General features: G+C 37.6%; 2 protein-coding genes across 2 annotated transcripts in view; one reads left to right on the top strand and one right to left on the bottom strand.

Annotated features, from left to right (window-relative positions):
• The window catches only part of LOC145804803 (DUF21 domain-containing protein At2g14520-like), a 170,031-nt gene extending 155,016 nt beyond the window's left edge, over positions 1-15,015 (bottom strand). Inside the window, exon 1 of the transcript XR_014347263.1 lies at positions 14,992-15,015. The gene's annotated coding sequence lies outside the window, so the exon portion shown is untranslated. The remainder of the gene's footprint in view (positions 1-14,991) is intronic.
• Positions 15,016-15,173: 158 nt separating this feature from the next.
• On the top strand, positions 15,174-17,880 carry LOC114285356 (serine/threonine-protein kinase ZRK1). Its single transcript, XM_082897284.1, has 3 exons — positions 15,174-15,362; positions 15,454-16,244; positions 17,646-17,880. The coding sequence occupies exons 1-3, from the start codon at positions 15,174-15,176 to the stop codon at positions 17,878-17,880; spliced, it is 1,215 nt and encodes a 404-aa protein (XP_082753410.1).

Below are 17,880 nucleotides of genomic sequence, written 5' to 3'. Positions count from 1 at the left end.
ATCAAGGGACAAAAGCAAGGGCAAAATTGTCCTTTTGCCCTCTAAATAAGATTCGTGGTAACTAGAAGGAGCTATCTTCTTTCAAAATTAAGTACGGAAATTTATTTATTTATTTAAATATATAAATAAATAAATTTTAAAACAGAAAATGTTGTACGACTTTTCTTTACATGGTGGAAAAGCATTTGGAGAGTGAGAAAGTGGAAGATAGTAGGTAGGGGTGAGCAGCAGATATACCAATCCGCCAAAACCGACCGAACCGAACCGATCCGCCGCATTTTGGACGGATGCGTGATGACGAGCGGACGGATGCGGATTAATTTTCTCCAATCCGCCAATTTAGTGGACGAATGGCAGATTTGAGGTTCCTTTGACCGCAACTGAACTGCCAAACCGCGAGCACCCCTAGTAATTTATAAGACTTTGTATTTTCAATTGAAAAAAAGTTTAAATATTCTGTTAAAAAAAATAAACGTATTATTTATCTATATTTTTTTGTTTTTAAATCTAATTCTAAAAATAATAAATAGAAAATATGATATATGCTGGTTGGCTTTTGTTTTCAAAAGCATATATATATGAAACAATATAGAGACATACAATCTCTACTACTGCTTTGTTCATGGTTTTGGTGTTTGAATTGTTTTTATATTTTAAGAACCACAGATTGTAATACTTTATGTGGATGAGGCATGCTGTGATTGTAATATGTGGATGAGGCATGCAGTGATTGTGATATTCTAAAGTTTTAAACTTTCTTTCTTTGGATGAGGCATGCAATAATTGTAATACTTTTTTAAGCACATTAACACATTAGCATACATATTCATATCACGGCCACGCACACTTTCTCATGCTCATGCAATGCCCTAATTACTTTTCTAGGACATCCTATAGCTCATTTGAACCCGTGTGTGCGGTATAACTCGTGCTATGATATCGCTCTGATACCACTCTGTCACGATCCAAACCCGCCCCTATGGGTTTAGCATCGTAACCGGCCAGTAATCCGTGATTACCAAAGGCCTGCTTAACAGTAAAGACAGTAATACAGAATAAGGGGCTGGCAGAAGCCAAACAGTAAATATAAAGATGTCCAATGAGCTGTGAGAATCTGAATGGAAAAAGACTTTTATGAACAGAGCCACATTCATAGTCAAAACATATATACATAAAACACATATGCATAACATCCAGGTTAGGGATCCAATCCCATCACCCTCCCTATATAGTCAAGTCTTATTCAGTCAATACAAAACAGAGACAAAAGGGTGATTCTGAAACACCCCAAGATAGCCTTAGCTTGAACGGACTCGAAGCCTCGAAGTGAGGCGCGATGGTTGGCTTGACAAAACAAAAGCATAACTTGACGCTCCTAGCTTCGATTCGGTGCCTGGACACCTACATATAAATATAAATAGTGAGCTAAAGCCCAGTGAATAACAGATGCGTAAAGGGGTTAAGAATGAATGCCCTTTCAGTATTTAAAATAATCATTTGCATCGGTAAATCAGTTATTCAATCAGTGGCTCATATTTCATGCCATATCAGTCATTTAGAAACCATAGTAGTCATATGTGGTACATCCAATAGCAAAACAGTACAGTAGGTTTTAATAGACCGAACAGTCAGTTAATGGTCATCATAACAGTAAATAGTAGTAGTTCCAAACATTGGAACTGACAGAGATCTCTGTAACAGTAACAGTAAGTTACTATGGATGCCACGAGTACAGTTTACAAATAGGACAAACATTCATTCAGTAAGTAATGTCATTTCAGAAAGCGGTACAGTCAATCGTTCAGAAATAATTATAATTGAACGTATCTTTACAACATTGTTACTCACAGAGCACTGGGCTATAGATAGGCTAGACAGCGTCCTCGGGTGCCAACCCTACATAGTTGCAGAATGAACACACACTAAGTTACACACTTGGGATTAATAGCTTAGCCCTTAAACTTGACTTAGTGTGGTTCTATAACATTATCCTTATTAAGATGCCTTAAACTTGACCTAGGAATGCCTAGGATGAAATAAGGATGCAAAAATGTACTTTAAAATACTTTTCAAAATTTGCTGAAATAAGAGTCCATGCTCGAGCGAACATGCAGACAATGAAGCTCCGCTCGAGCGTGACTTCCTTCGCTCGAGCGGGCTGCAAACTCAAGAAAAGTACTAGTTGCATGATATTCACGCTCGACGGACGCTCGACCTGCGCTCGAGTGTGAGACTCAAACCCTCGCTCGAGCGTGAATTCTCTCGCTCGAGCAGACTGCAAAACACATGAACTTCTAGGCATGTGCATTTCACGCTCGAGCGTGACTTTCTTCGCTCTAGCGGAAGTGCATGTACTCAGAGTGTACGCTCGAGTGTGAAGTCCTCCGCTCGAGCGTGGATCCAAAATCTGAAATTTCCAGATTGATCCTCAAGCACAAAACTCAACTTCTAAAGCATCAAACTCGATTCTTTTGGGCTAATTTTCTGGAAAACACTTAGAAACCCATAGTACAACATGTTTCAAAGATCATTTTATAAAATCAAGCCCAAATGTGTGATAATTGAACCTAATTTTGCATGAAACTTGAAAAATAATGCAAGAACATCACATGCATGTGTTCCTATGAACTCCAATGCTCTAAAACATGATCAAATGCAAGATTAAACTTTAAATGATGGTGAATTCTTGGACTATAACTAAAATATGAACTTGCATGTAAGAATTTTCATGAAAACAACCTCAAAATTCCATGATATGGACATGCATGCATGAATGGACTCTTAATTTAACACATTAAGCTAATTCTTGACTCAAATCACTAATTTCTCATGAACAATGCATGTAACAACTCAAATTCATAATCAAGAGGGTGAATTTCCTACCTTAGGTCTTGAATTCCAAGTATATTAGCTCAAATTTGCAAAACCTCTTCAATTCTTCTATGTTCAAGCAAAATTTCTACTTGAACTCAATTCTTTCCTCACACTCCCTCTCTCTCACGGTTTGGCAAAAAGATGAATGAAAAGAGGTGTGCCAACATGTATTAAAGAGAATAAACAATGGCCTAGAATTGTCCACTTAATGGCAATAAGGTAATTTACTTGAACTAATGTGATTTAACTTTATTTAATCTAATTTAATTATTTCAAATCAAATTTTAATTAAACCTACCATAAAATCACATAAATCCTAATTAGCAAATAACACTAATCAATTTTTGAATCGGTCGCCGATAAGGCTTTCAATTTGCAATTCGAAGTCAAAATATGAACAGATCATTAAATGACAAACATATAGAAATGAAACTAAAGCAACACACTCATACAAACAGATCAGGATTTCGTTCTAATCAGTTACTTATCATGCTCAAACACAGTTTAACATTATTCATAGGTGAGGGTTGTCACAGTCTTCCCTCCTTAAAAGAGTTTGGCCCTCCAAACTCGGATTACCTTCATTTTGGAAGAACACTGGATTCAGGGGGAACAGTTCAGGATATCTCTTTATCATATCGTCTTCCCTTTCCCAAGTGGCATAAACGCCACCATGGTTTTGCCAGTCCACTTTCCCTAATGGGATTTCTTTATTCCTCAACTTCTTGATTCGTCGATTTACAATCTGAATAGGTCGTTCTTCATAAGTGTAGTCATCGCTTAGCACTACACAGGTAGGTTCAATGACATGGAAGGGATCCCGGAGATAATCTCTCAACATTGAAATATGGAAGACGTTATGCATATTCTCCATTTCAGGAGGAAGCGCTACTTGATACGCCATTGGATTAACCTTTTCAATAATTTCATACGACCCAACATATCTCGGTGCTAACTTTCCCTTAGCCCCAAAACGAGTATGTCCTTTCATTGGTGTCACTTTAACAAAAACATGATCACCCACTTCGTATTCCATGTCTCGCCTTCGGACATCCGCATAACTTTTCTATCGGCTTTGTGCGGTTTTCAATCTCTGTTGAATCAGTTTCACCTTTTCTGTAGTCTGGTGTACAATCTCGGGCCCAAGCAAAGGCCCATCTCCAACTTCTGCCCAGCAAATAGGAGATCGGCATTTTCTGCCATATAAAGCCTCGAAAGGCGCCATACCAATGCTCAAGTGAAAACTGTTGTTGTAGACGAATTCGGCTAAAAGTAAGTGGCTTTCCCAATTTCCTTGGAAATCAAGAACGCATATACGCAGTAAATCTTCTAGAGTCTGGATGGTTCTTTCTGATTAACCATTTGTTTGAGGATGGTATGCACCACTTAACCTCAATTCGGTACCCAACGCTGTTTGCGGACTTTGCCAGAATCTTGATGTGAACTTCAAGTCCCTATCAAAAACAATAGACACAGGCACTCCATGCAATCTGACAATCTCATCAATATAAATTGTAGCCAATTTGTCCGCATTATAAATTGTTTTGACAGGTAAGAAGTGAGCAGATTTAGTCAATCTATCAACAATAACCCAAATTGAATCCATACCTCTACTGGAGCGAGGTAATCCGACAATGAAGTCTATAGTAATGTGTTCCCATTTCCACTCCGGTATCGGTAAGGGCTGAAGTAAGCTCGCGGGTCGTTGATGGTCAACCTTGACTTGTTGACAATGTAGGCATTTCGATACAAACTCAACAATTTCTTTCTTCATTCCCGGCCACCAGAAGTTAAGTTTCAAGTGTTGGTACATTTTCGTATTTCCTGGATGGATGGAGAGTTTTGAATTATGGCCTTCCTGCAAAATTTGCCTTTTCAGTTCAGATTCATTTGGTACACACAACCTTCCCTGGAATTTCAATACATTATTTTCAAATTTAAAGTCCGGCCTTGGTTTAGATTCCCGTTCATCAATGATCTTCTTCAGAAGGTCATCTTGGTGTTGTTTTTCTTTAATCTCTTCAATAAGAGCCGGTTGAGCAGAAATAACAGCCAATGTTCTGTCTTGTTCTCATAAAACAATCTCAACTTCAAATTTCTCAAGATTACATAGCAGTTCTTTCTGTCCTGTGAGTAAGCAGGCCAAATTGCCAATTGATTTCTGGCTAAGTGCATCAGCAACGGTGTTAGCTCTCCCCGGATGGTACAAAATTTGCAAGTCATAGTCTTTTATCAGTTCTAACCATCTCCGCTGCCTCATGTTCAACTCTTTCTGTGTAAATAAATATTTCAGACTCTTATGATCTGTGTATACTTCACATGTTGCCCCGTATAAATAGTGGCGCCAAATTTTCAATGCGAATACTACTGCAGCAAGTTCTAAATCATGAGTTGGGTAATTCTTTTCATGTGGTCTCAGTTGTCGGGAAGCATACGCAATAACTTTACCATTCTGCATTAATACACATCAAAAACCCTTATAAGAAGCATCACTAAAAATAGTAAATCCATCCGTACCTGAGGATAAGGTAAGAATCGGTGCAATCACGAGTCGAGTCTTCAACTCTTGGAATGCTGATTCTCTCTGATCGGTCCAGTCAAATGATGTTCCCTTTCGAGTCAACTGAGTCAATGGTAGAGTAATTTTGAAAAAATCCTTCACAAATCTTCTGTAGTACCCGGCTAAACCTAAGAAACTCTGAATTTCAGTAACGTTAGTCGGTCTGGGCCAATTCACTACTGCTTCAATCTTCTGTGAGTCAACTGAGATGCCATCCTTACTAATCACATGTCCCAAAAACATAACATTATCAAGCCAAAATTCATACTTTGTTAGTTTAGCATACAGTTTCTGTTCTCTTAAGTTCTGTAAGGCAATTCTCAAATGACGTTCATGTTCTTCCTTACTCTTGGAATAAATCAAAAAGTCATCTATAAAAACAACCACAAATTCATCGAGGAATGGTTGGAAAACTCTGTTCATAAGGTCCATAAATGTAGCAGGTGCATTAGTAACTCCGAAAGGTATAACAAGAAATTCATAATGTTCGTACCTCGTTCGGAAGGCAGTCTTTTCAATGTCCTCTATTTTGACTTTCAATTGGTGATATCCGAATCTAAGATCAATTTTGGAGAAAACCTGAACAACTTGTAACTGGTCAAATAAGTCATCAATATGAGGCAATGGATATTTGTTTTTCATTGTTACCTTGTTCAGTTCACGGTAGTCAATGCAAAGTCTTAGTGAGCCGTCTTTCTTTTTCACAAATAAAACTGGCGCGCCCCACGGTGAAGTACTAGGCTTGATGAACTTCTTATCCAACAATTCTTGCAGCTGAATTTTTAATTCTTTCAATTCCGTAAGTGTCATTATGTACGGAGCTTTAGAAACTGGCGGTGTACCCGGTAACACTTCAACAGTGAACTCTATCTCCCTATCAATCAAATCCCCTGACAAGTCATTTGGAAAGACATCTGGGAATTCTCTGACTATAGGAATACTGTCCACATTAGCTTTAGTATCAGCAGGTACAGTCAATATGCAACATAAATACCCTTTACACCCCTTTTTAATCAATTTAAAAGCTTTCATGGACGAAATCAGATATGGGGGAGGTACTACACCAACTCCGTTAAATACAAATTCAGGCAATCCAGGTGGACGGAAAACAACTTGTTTCGTTACACAGTCTATGGTAGCATAATATTTTGTTAACCAGTTCATTTCTAAAATTACATCAAAATGATCAATATTCAAAGCCAGCAAATCAATATACAAAAGTGCATCCCCAATAACAATCTCACATGCAGGATACACATAAACACAAGTCATGGATCCCCCAGCAGGTGAAGATACAGCTAACAAATAGTTCTTGGGTTCCAGTGGTCTATTTAATTTTCGTGAAAAAGCATGCGAGACAAATGAATGTGTAGACCCCGAATCAATCATAATATAAGTATTTTGGGCACAGATTGAGAGTATACCTGACACAACTGTCTCGGTGTTCTGCACGTCTCCCGATACAAGTGCAAACACCCGGCCTTGCCTTAAAGGCTCATTTCCAGTGGCTTTGGGGTTGGGTTTTGGTGTAACAGTTAATGCTGCGGCACTAGCTGCAGCCTTACTATTGCCTTGAGATGTGGAAGGGCAATCTTTGACCATGTGGCCTACCTTGCCACACCTGTAACAAGCACCAGAAATGTTATAGCAAACCCCTTTGTGCCTCTTTCGGCATTCGGAGCAGGGTGGTATGGAATTGTTTCCCTGACTAGAGCTGCTTGTTGACCCTGTGTTTTGCTTCTTGTTCAATGAACTGTTCTGGCCTTTCTTAAACTTAAAGCCCCGTCTTTTACCGCGCCACTCAGTCGCTGGTGTTTCAGTCTGTTTTAGTGCTTCGATATTCGACTCAGCCATTATTGCTCGGTCAAGAACATCCACATATTTAAGTAACTTTAGAACATTGATTCGATCAAGTATTTCTACATTAAGCCCGCCTTCAAAATTTCTGGCCTTTTTGTAATCGGTATCAACCATGTGTGGTGCATATCGGGCGAGTTCAGTGAACTTAGATTCATATTCTGCTACGGACATGGTACCTTGTTTCAACTGTTCAAATTCAGTCACCTTGCGGTCTCGGACACACTAGGGAAAGTATTTTTCGAAGAAAGATTCCTTAAACTGAGCCCAAGTCATGGCATTGTTGGTGTCACGGATGAGCATCCACCACCGTCCGGCCTCTTCTTGTAAAGTGAAGGTAGCCAGTAATACCTTGTGTGCTTCAGAACAAGGAAACACTTCAAACAACTTTTCAGTTTCTAAGGCCCATGCTTCGGCCTTTAGCGGTTCAAGGCCTCCTTGGAATGATGGTGGTTTCATTTTGTTAAACTTCTGCGTCAAAGCAATAACATCATCATGAATATTCTGTTCGGGTTGTACTAGATGAGGTGGGGGCTGTTGGTTCTGTTGTTGCCTTAAGGCCTCAGTCAACAATTCAACCGTTCTTTCTAACATTGCCATTCTTGCCTCAGATGATTCAGATTCATCGAGATTTCTTACATTCTCCATTTCACTATAGGCAATATGGTAATAATAAACATAGGAAGTTGCTGACTTAAACACATTAACACATTAGCACATATATTCATATCATGGCCACACACACTTTCTCATGCTCATGCAATGCCCTAATTACTTTTCTAGGACATCCTATAGCTCATTTGGACCCGTGTGTGCGGTATAACTTGTGCTATGATATCGCTCTGATACCACTCTGTCACGGTCCAAACCTGTCCCTATGGGTTTAGCATCATAACCGGTCAGTAATCCGTGATTATCAAAAGCCTGCTTAACAGTAAAGACAGTAATGCAGAGTAAGGGGCTGGCAGAAGCCAAACAGTAAATAAAAAGATGTCCAATGAGCTGTAAGAATCTGAATGAAAAAAGACTTTTATGAACAGAGCCACATTCATAGTCAAAACATATATACATACAACATATATGCATAACATCCAGGTTAGGGATCCAATCCCATCACCCTCCCTATACAGTCAAGTCTTATTCAGTCAATACAAAATAGAGACAAAAGGGTGATTCTGAAACACCCCAAGATAGCCTTAGCTTAAACGGACTCGGAGCCTCGAAGTGAGGCGCGATGGTTGGCTTGACAAAACAAGAGCATAACTTGACGCTCCTAGCTTCGGTCCGGTGCCTGGACACCTACATATAAATATAAACAGTGAGCTAAAGTCCAGTGAATAACAAATGCGTAAAGGGGTTAAGAATGAATGCCCTTTCAATATTTAAAACAGTCATTTGCATCGGTAAATCAGTTATTCAATCAGTGGCTCATATTTCATGCCATATCAGTCATTTAGAAACCATAGTAGTCATATGTGGTACATCCAATAGCAAAACAGTATAATAGGTCTTAATAGACCGAACAGTCAGTTGATGGCCATCAGAACAGTAAATAGTAGTAGTTCCAAACATTGGAACTGACAGAGATCTCTGTAACAGTAATAGTAAGTTGCTATGGATGCCACGAGTACTGTTTACAAATAGGACAAACATTCATTCAGTAAGTAATATCATTTCAGAAAGCGGTACAGTCAATCGCTCAGAAATAATTATAATTGAACGTATCTTTACAACATTGTTACTCACAGAGCACTAGGCTATAGACAGGCTAGACAGCGTCCTCGGGTGCCAACCCTACATAGTTGCAGAACGAACACACACTAAGTTACACACTTGGGATTAATAGCTTAGCCCTTAAACTTGACTTGGTGTGGTTCTATAACATTATCCTTATTAAGATGCCTTAAACTTGACCTAGGAATGCCTAGGATGAAATGAGGATGCAAAAATGTACTTTAAAATACTTTTCAAAATTTGCTGAAACAAGAGTCCACGCTCGAGCGAACATGCAGACAATGAAGCTCCGCTCGAGCGTGACTTCCTTCGCTCGAGCGGGCTGCAAACTCAAGAAAAGTACTGGTTGCATGATATTCACGCTCGACGGACGCTCGACCTGCGCTCGAGCGTGAGACTCAGACCCTCACTCGAGCGTGAATTCTCTCGCTCGAGCGGACTGCAAAACACATGAACTTCTAGGCATGCGCATTTCACGCTCGAGCGTGACTTTCTTCGCTCTAGCGGAAGTGCATGTACTCAAAGTGTACGCTCGAGTGTGAAGTCCTCCGCTTGAGCGTGGATCCAAAATCTGAAATTTCCAGATTGATCCTCAAGCACAAAACTCAACTTCTAAAGCGTCAAACTCGATTCTTTTGGGCTAATTTTCTGGAAAACACTTAGAAACCCATAGTACAACATGTTTCAAAGATCATTTTATAAAATCAAGCCCAAATGTGTGATAATTAAACACAATTTTGCATGAAACTTGAAGAATAATTCAAGAACATCGCATGCATGAGTTCCTATGAACTCCAATGCTCTAAAACATGATCAAATGCAAGATTGAACTTTAAAACATGGTGAATTCTTGGACTACAACTAAAATATGAACTTGCATGTAAGAATTTTCATGAAAACAACCTTAAAATTCCATGATATGGACATGCATGCATGAATGGACTCTTAATTTAACACATTAAGCTAATTCTTGACCCAAATCACTAATTTCTCTTGAACAATGCATGTAACAACTCAAATTCATAATCAAGAGGGTGAATTTCCTACCTTAGGTCTTGAATTCCAAGTATGCTAGCTCAAATTTGCAAAACCTCTTCAATTTTTCTATGTTCAAGCAAAATTTCTAGTTGAACTCAATTCTTTCCTCACACTCCCTCTCTCTCACGGTTTGGCAAGAAGATGGATGAAAAGAGGTGTGCCAACATGTATTAAAGAGAATAAACAATGGCCTAGAATTGTCCACTTAATGGCAATAAGGTAATTTACTTGAACTAATGTGATTTAACTTTATTTAATCTAATTTAATCATTCCAAATCAAATTTTAATTAAACCTACCATAAAATCACATAAATCCTAATTAGCATATAACACTAATCAATTTCTGAATCGGTCGCCGATAAGACTTTCAATTTGCAATTCGAAGTCAAAATATGAACAGATCATTAAATGACAAACATATAGAAATGAAACTAAAGCAAAACACTCATACAAACAGATCAGGATTTCGTTCTAATTAGTTACTTATCATGCTCAAACACAGTTTAACACTATTCAGAGGTGAGGGTTGTCACACATATGGGACATTTGGATTTATGGACCCTATGTGCATGTTAACGGGCTTTCTCATTGAGAAGTCCGATGTTTATAGTTTTGGCATGATTCTTCTTGAACTTCTGGCCAGGAAAAGATCCATAGACTGGTCCCGTGACATAAATCAGCAATCCTTACTAGTATGGGTGAAAGACTCTATAGAAAAGGATCAATTCAATGAATTTGTGGATCCAAGAATTCTGAAAAACAAAGGAGGAATTGAGCAAGAACAACAATTACAAGTTGTACTAGCACTTGCCTTGAGATGCACCCAATATAACAAAGAAGATAAACCAGAAATGATCGACGTCACAAAAGAACTCAGGCGAATGCTCAAGTCTAATTGCCCTCCCTCATCAACTTAACCATAACAATCCACCATTTTTAAGATGATGATGATGACGACTATGATGACTATATGCTTTATGCATAGTAACCAATTTATAGAATTATGTATTACATGTTATTATATATGCTACTACTCATCTCTCTCGTTGTTATATATTGTTAAACCATTCTGTTTGCCTCTCCATTGTTTGTGAGGTAGAAAAATTTTTGTGATAACCCTGTTCCATATTATGCTAATTGGTCCTTATTATGAATGTGATTATGTGTTTGATATGATTCTGTGTGCCATTTATGTGAAAATATGTGGGTTTGAATTTCTATCTGTTCACCGTAGGAATATTTGTTTGAGTATCTGCTTTGGAATTTAAATTAAAGGCCTTATCTGCCACAGAAACCAAAATTGATCGCGCCATTGTGATTGGCATAATTTTTAGAGCCTACGGTGAAATTTAATTAAAAATTGATTCGGATCAAATTAATTAGATTAATTTAATGGTGTAGTGCTCAAATTATTTAATATTAATAGGTATAATTGAGGGAAATTGTATAAGTGGGGCACTATGTACTCAAATCTCCTCTTTAGCATTTTATTTGGTTGATTCTAACTCTAGAAAAGAGGAAGGGCCGGCTAGAGAGAGAGAGTGAGAGGGAATAATTGGAGTTTGATCATTGAAGCTTGAAAATCTTGAAGATTAAGCTCAAGAATTAACTAGAGCTTGGGTGTTTGAGGCTCCTAGGTGAGTAATCAACCCTTGACTCATGGATTTTAGTTTGTAATTTGTAGATTCCAAGTTGAATGATGATAAAGAACATGAGTTAAGTTGGTTTTGTTGAATTGGAAGCCAATATGTACATGCATGTAAGAAATTGTTATAAATTTCCATGTTTGAGCATAAAGTGTGTAATCCGTGTTGAATTTTGATTGAAGTCCATGTATTTGACCATCTCTTCACTAATTAAGTTGAGAATAATGAGTATCTCCCACATGCATGTGCAAATCATGGAGGTGTGAGTCTTGAATGTTTGAATTGAGCATGTTGGTGATGAGTTTGGGATAATTTGAGTCATGCATGTAAGTAATTCTTGGAATTGAGCTTCATAATGTTGTAATTTGGTGTTTATACCATGTTGGTATATGTATATGTGGAGTTTGAGCCAAAATCATGCATTTAGAGCCTTTGAATATCAAGTTGAAGCTCAAGAACATGTTCTGGAAAATCCAGAAAATTTGATGTTTGCTCGAGCTGGAGAACCGCCGCTCGAGCGTAAAATTCGGGCTCCCAGTATTTTCTGCAGACATGATGTCCACTCGAGCGGGGAAGTTCACGCTTGAGCAGGGAGCCATGTAGTGAGGCCTTCCGCTTGAGCGCCAGAATTCACAATCGAGCGTAAATATGAGATAACAAGTACTTTTGCAGACCTAATGGGTCCGCTCGAGCTTGGAAGTCCACGCTCGAGCGGGGACCCCTGTTTTTTAAATTTTGAAAATGCATTATGTGTTTCGTTTTCTGTTCTCTTTCACTTCTAAGTACTCTTAGGCATGCATTGGGCATTATAAATAAGTTAAAAGGATAAGAATGAAGCCTAAAGAGGAATATGTGAATTAGAATAGATTGAATTGTTTGTGACCCATTGTGTTCATGGAATGTGTAGGGTCGAGCTCCAGGACAAATCATCCAGCCGATCACTGTGAGTAATATCTTAATAAAGATATGTGTTGTTTGTCCAATTGCTTACTTCCATGTAAGTCTTATAAGTTTGTTAATTTGAATGGTAGACAAATGTTTGACAAGAGAGAATGAATGGGCCAGAGGCCAGTATGAGTCTGAATGATAGAATGAATGGGCCAGAGGCCAGCATGAGTCTGAATGATAGAATAAATGAGCCAGAGGCCAATATGAGTCTGACATGAATAAGAGAATGGTTAGGCCAAAGGCCAGTCCGACATGAATGAAAGAATGGTTGGGCCTAAGGCCAGTCTGACATGAATGGATTGGGCCCGAGGCCGTCCGATGTGTTTGGAACCGCAGCTGTTTGACCTATGTATATATATGTATTAAATAGAAATATGAATTGGGCCCAAGGCCGTCCGATGTATATTGTCCTAATGCATCTTCTTTATTTAATATTATTCACTGGGCTTTCACTCATGCTCATTCATGTTGTAGGTGAGCCGAGAGAGGTCCAAACCCAGTCTCAGTGAAGTTTGTGTGGGACAACCAAGGTTTTGAAGAGTCAGCCTTACGTCTCACACACGAGACTCGTCTTCACCCTTTTGTTATCTTATTGTATTTTGTTATGTTGGTGAGGACTTTGGAACCGTTTGTATATAGTTTTGATAGGCTGACTTAGACTTGAATGATCTTGTCTGTACAGAACTTCATGTCACTGTATTTTGATGTGAGTTCTTAATATGTACATGTATAGTCTGTTATGATGTGCCATGTAAGCATAACTCTATGGACAAAGTTTTAAATTTTGCTTCCGTTTGGCCCCTCTACTCTGTTGAGTTATGTCTAATTTAGTTTGAGGCTGTAGGTAATCCCTCGATTACTGGCCGATTATGCCCTTAACCCATGGGGACGGGTTCGGGTCATGACGCTTTTGCTCTACAAACTGATTATTCAAAGTATATATATATATATATAAATGTGGCAACTATTTTAATGTTATGAGAGCTTGTGTGGTATGTTCTGATTACTGAATTGCAATCTCAGTGTATGTCTTTTTACTATGATGAATATCATTTGTGCAGTCTCTGTGTATTTTTTTTTCTCTCTTCCATATGTTGCTATGTTATGCATACTTAATTTGGTTGGAAAGTATTAAAGCTCAATAGTTCTTGAGCTGTAATTGCTAGGAATTGATATTTTAGTTTGGCTACAAATTGACGCTCAACATGTAATGCACCAATATTTCTCATTCTTCCTCTGTTTGCCCTCCAAATCAAAAAGGACAAATGAACATGGAATGCACCAATATTTATTACACTTTTCACCACCCCTATATTTTCATCAAAATTTCACTTTAGTCCCTATAATTTCAAATTGAACAATTTGATCCTTACATTTTAAGTGTAATTTTAATTTGGTGTTTTCATCTAAATTGGAGGTTAAAAATAACAATTTTGAAACACCAATCAATTTTTTAAGGTGAATACGTAGACAAAATTAATAGAAATTTATACGGAAGGGCCAAATTGAAATTGAAGTTAAAGTGTAGGGACCAAATTGTTCAAATTAAAATAAGGACTAAAGTAAAATTTGAGTCAAACTATAATGGTGAAAAGTGTATTAACCCCAAAGAAATAAAAAACTTTAAAGAAACTAAAGTACATTACATTGTTATCTTTCTCTTTACACAGCCTTAAAATTTTCCAATTCAGTACACACTCCTAACTCAAGTATAGCTAAGTGCTGAAACAAATTAAACAAATTTTTCATCACCATCTATCTAGAAATTACAACAGTTTAAACAAAACCATCGTTATGAATCCTCAAAATGGTGATCTGTCTCATCAAAGATTTCCTCCTACAAGGTGTTAAAATTATATGTCAATATATGGAACCATCTATGAAAATTAGTGGGACGATATAAAAAAACCAGGGATTTAAGGTACCAATGGAAGTTCTCGAATTTACCTGTAAAAGCTTTTCACTTTCTGGAGTGATCTTTTGGCCTTTAAAGCCTTCTCATGAGGAGTCTTTTCATCATCAATGTCTACCTTCACATCCGTCACTGAATCTGAGAAAGAGAGAGAGCATCAGAAAAAAAAAAAATTTGTCCAAGCATTCAAAGCATTAAATGGAGCTTACTATGAGCAGGGCTCTTGCTAGAAGACTAGTCCTCTGTCTTATTGCACAGTCTTGCAACAACAGCCATGTGACTGTGACCTTTTTGAAACTCATTCAAGATGTCATATAAGGGCATAGTTTTCGGAACCCTAGAACATAAAAACAAATGATTACATTCTCGTTGTATATAAAATAATCAAATTTAAATTTTCTTTTACATAATATATCCATACAAATAAAATAAAATAAACTTTTTTGGTAAGTTTGTTGATTATTTGTTGATGCTTTTAACTTTCGATTTTCAATTTCTAAAAGTAAATAGTTGCCCCTCTTTGTAGTCTAGTTTTGTGAATCGTTCTGTACAGCTGGTGGTGAGCAAGGAAAGGTGTTTTGTGGGACAAAGTGCTCTCAGTTTATGGGGTGTGGAAGCGGAATATTGCGGTCAATATGGAGTAAGAACACTAAGAACATCAATGACAACGACAAGTACTACAACTTCTGTTCAGAACAAGAAAGAAAATTGCTAGAAAATGGAAGCATGTTATTGGAGGAGCTTATTGCTTTTTCCAATGGCAGATATAATATTCCTATCCGTAGATTCTCTGTCCACAAACTTTCTCAAGCAACAAATAGATTTTGCTTCTCCAATCAAATTGTGTCTTGACTATGTAGCTCTCTTAAGGGGTCTTTTTTAGGAATGCCTAATTTTTGTTAAGAAGTATGATGATCCTAACGGTCATCTGCATTCCAATGAAGTCAAGTCCTTTGCTATTCGTGGCCTAGTGGTTACAACATTGATGAGTAATCACAAGAATGTTTTAAAGCTAATAGGTTGTTGCCTAGACTTTGAATTTCCAGCTTCGGTGTATGAATGCACAGGGAGTATTGAATCATTAGCCAACCGCTTGTATGAAAGAAAAGGAGACATTATGGAGAATACTGGGTTACTAATGTGGAAAAGTAGGCTAAAGATCGCATATGACATTGCTTATGCCATTGTTTACTTGCATACTGTGTTTTTAACACCCATCATTCATAGAGACCTTACACCAGATCATATTATCATAAACCAATTTGGCGTTGCTAAACTGATAGATTTCTCATTATCTATAACAATTCCTCCTGGTAAAAAGCAGGTGGAAGACCTGGTAATCAGGACATGTGGATATGCAGATCCTGAGTATGTGCACACAGGCATTCTTACTGAGAAGTCCGATGTTTGTGGTTTTGGCATGATTCTTCTTGAGCTTTTGACTAGGGAAAAAGCATATGACAATAAACGTGGTAATAATCGTGAACTTCTAAATAATTGCGTGGAAGACTATGTAGACAATGACCAGTTCAATGAACTTGTTGATCCTAGAATTCTGGAAGGAGGAACCGTGCAAGAGAAACAATTTCAAGCTGTAATAGCACTTGCCTTGAGATGTACTCAAGAAAATAGAGAAGATAGGCCAGAAATGATTGATGTGGCAAAAGAACTCAGGCGAATACTCAAGTCTATTAGCACCTCGTTACCTCAACAATAATAAGATAGTGACCATGCTTCATTCATAGTCGCAAATCATTGTTTTACATTGTTAAATTGTTTTGTTTGTCTCCACCACCCCTTGTGAGATAGAAAATTTGTGTTCTGCATTATGATTATTTACTAGTTGTAGCTACCATATTATTCCTAGGTTCTTTAATTTCTAGAATGCCCAAGTTTCAGGACTTCAATTTTAATGTTATGCGATCTTTTGTTCCGATTACTGAATTGCAGTCTTAACCCATTATAGAATTTTGGAGTATTAACTTTACCCTCCCATTCACAATATTCTTGAACTCAATGAACAAAATGCTTACTTCATTGAAGCATATATGGCTATGGAACTTTTGTTTATATATGACTAATCTGTACACACAATTCAATTCACATTCTGCTGCAATAACAATTTTTTGTTTTGCATAGAACGCACAAGTCAGATTTTGAATCAAAAACAAGTAGCCCCTCTTTCATAATACAGTTTTGTGAAGCATTTTGCGTGGTGGGTGAGCAAGGAAGGGTATCGTGTGTGACAAAGTACGATCATTGTATGGGTTGTGGGAGAGGAACATTATTGTCAATGTTGAATAAGAGCAACCTCTGTTTGGATAGAGAAATTAGGACATTCCTGGAAAAAAATGGAAGGATATTATTGGAGGAGCTCTCTGTTGAGGAGCTTCATGAGGAAAATGGATTCATTATTCACTAATTATAACAAGCATACAGTTGAGATGTTTTAATTCATAAACCGTTTAAACTCGCTCGAACTTGCCCGATTGCCACCTCTATCCCGGAGTAATGAAAGCATTCTTTTCATTCGGATTAATTATCCCTCCATAAAATGAATGGACCTGGTCATACCAAAATGATGGTTTTTGCATTTTTTAGGTTAGTTGAATCAAAAATATTACCAAACAAAATTCTATCTGTATATCATTTACCCAGTTGCAATATGCATGTATCAGGACTCACATATTTTTTTCTCTTTGCATAATTCATTTGTTCTCTGTCGTCTTGTAATTATCAATCATAGTCCCTTTTGTGATATATTTTTCTCTTTGCATTCTGTTTGTTCTCTGCTGGCTTGCAGTCATCGTAGTCTCTTTACATGCACACTGTGTTTTCAACACCCATCATCCGTAGGGACCTAAAACCAAGTAATATTATCATAGACCAATGTAGTGTTGCTAAATTATTGGATTTCGCGTTATCTTTATCAATTCCTTCTGGAGAAACACAGGTAAAATCCCTGGTATTTGGGACATGTGAATTTATAGATCCTGAGCACTTGATAACGGGCTTTCTCACTAAGAGGTCCGATGTTTATAGTTTTGGCATAATTCTTGTTCAACTTTTGATCAGGAAAAGAACCTCAGACATGAAAGGTAGCGAAAATTATCGACAGTTAATAAATACACATGTGAAAGACTATGTAGACAAGGATAAGTTTATTGCAGTTGTTGATCCTAGAATTCTGAAAGAAAGAGAAGGAATTGAGCAAGAACAACAATTACAAGCTGTAGCAGCACTTGCCTTGAGATGCACCCAAAGTTTTAAAAAGTGGCCGCCACCCATTACTGCCACTTTTGCAATGTGA

This window comes from Camellia sinensis, chromosome 12, assembly GCF_055761805.1.
Source record: "Camellia sinensis isolate YWXY chromosome 12, ASM5576180v1, whole genome shotgun sequence".
NCBI classification, from domain to species: Eukaryota; Viridiplantae; Streptophyta; class Magnoliopsida; order Ericales; family Theaceae; genus Camellia; species Camellia sinensis.
The sequence above is the reverse complement of the archived record's forward strand: the minus strand, read 5'-3'. Positions and strand labels throughout refer to the sequence as shown.

Coding starts and splice junctions, on each gene's coding strand:
- LOC114285356 (XM_082897284.1), top strand. CDS start 15,174: ATGGGGTGTGGAAGCGGAATATTGCGGTCAATATGGAGTAAGAACACT. Junction 15,363..15,453: donor TTCCTATCCGTAGATTCTCT/GTCCACAAACTT, acceptor GGTCTTTTTTAG/GAATGCCTAATTTTTGTTAA. Junction 16,245..17,645: donor GATGTGGCAAAAGAACTCAG/GCGAATACTCAA, acceptor ACTTTTGATCAG/GAAAAGAACCTCAGACATGA.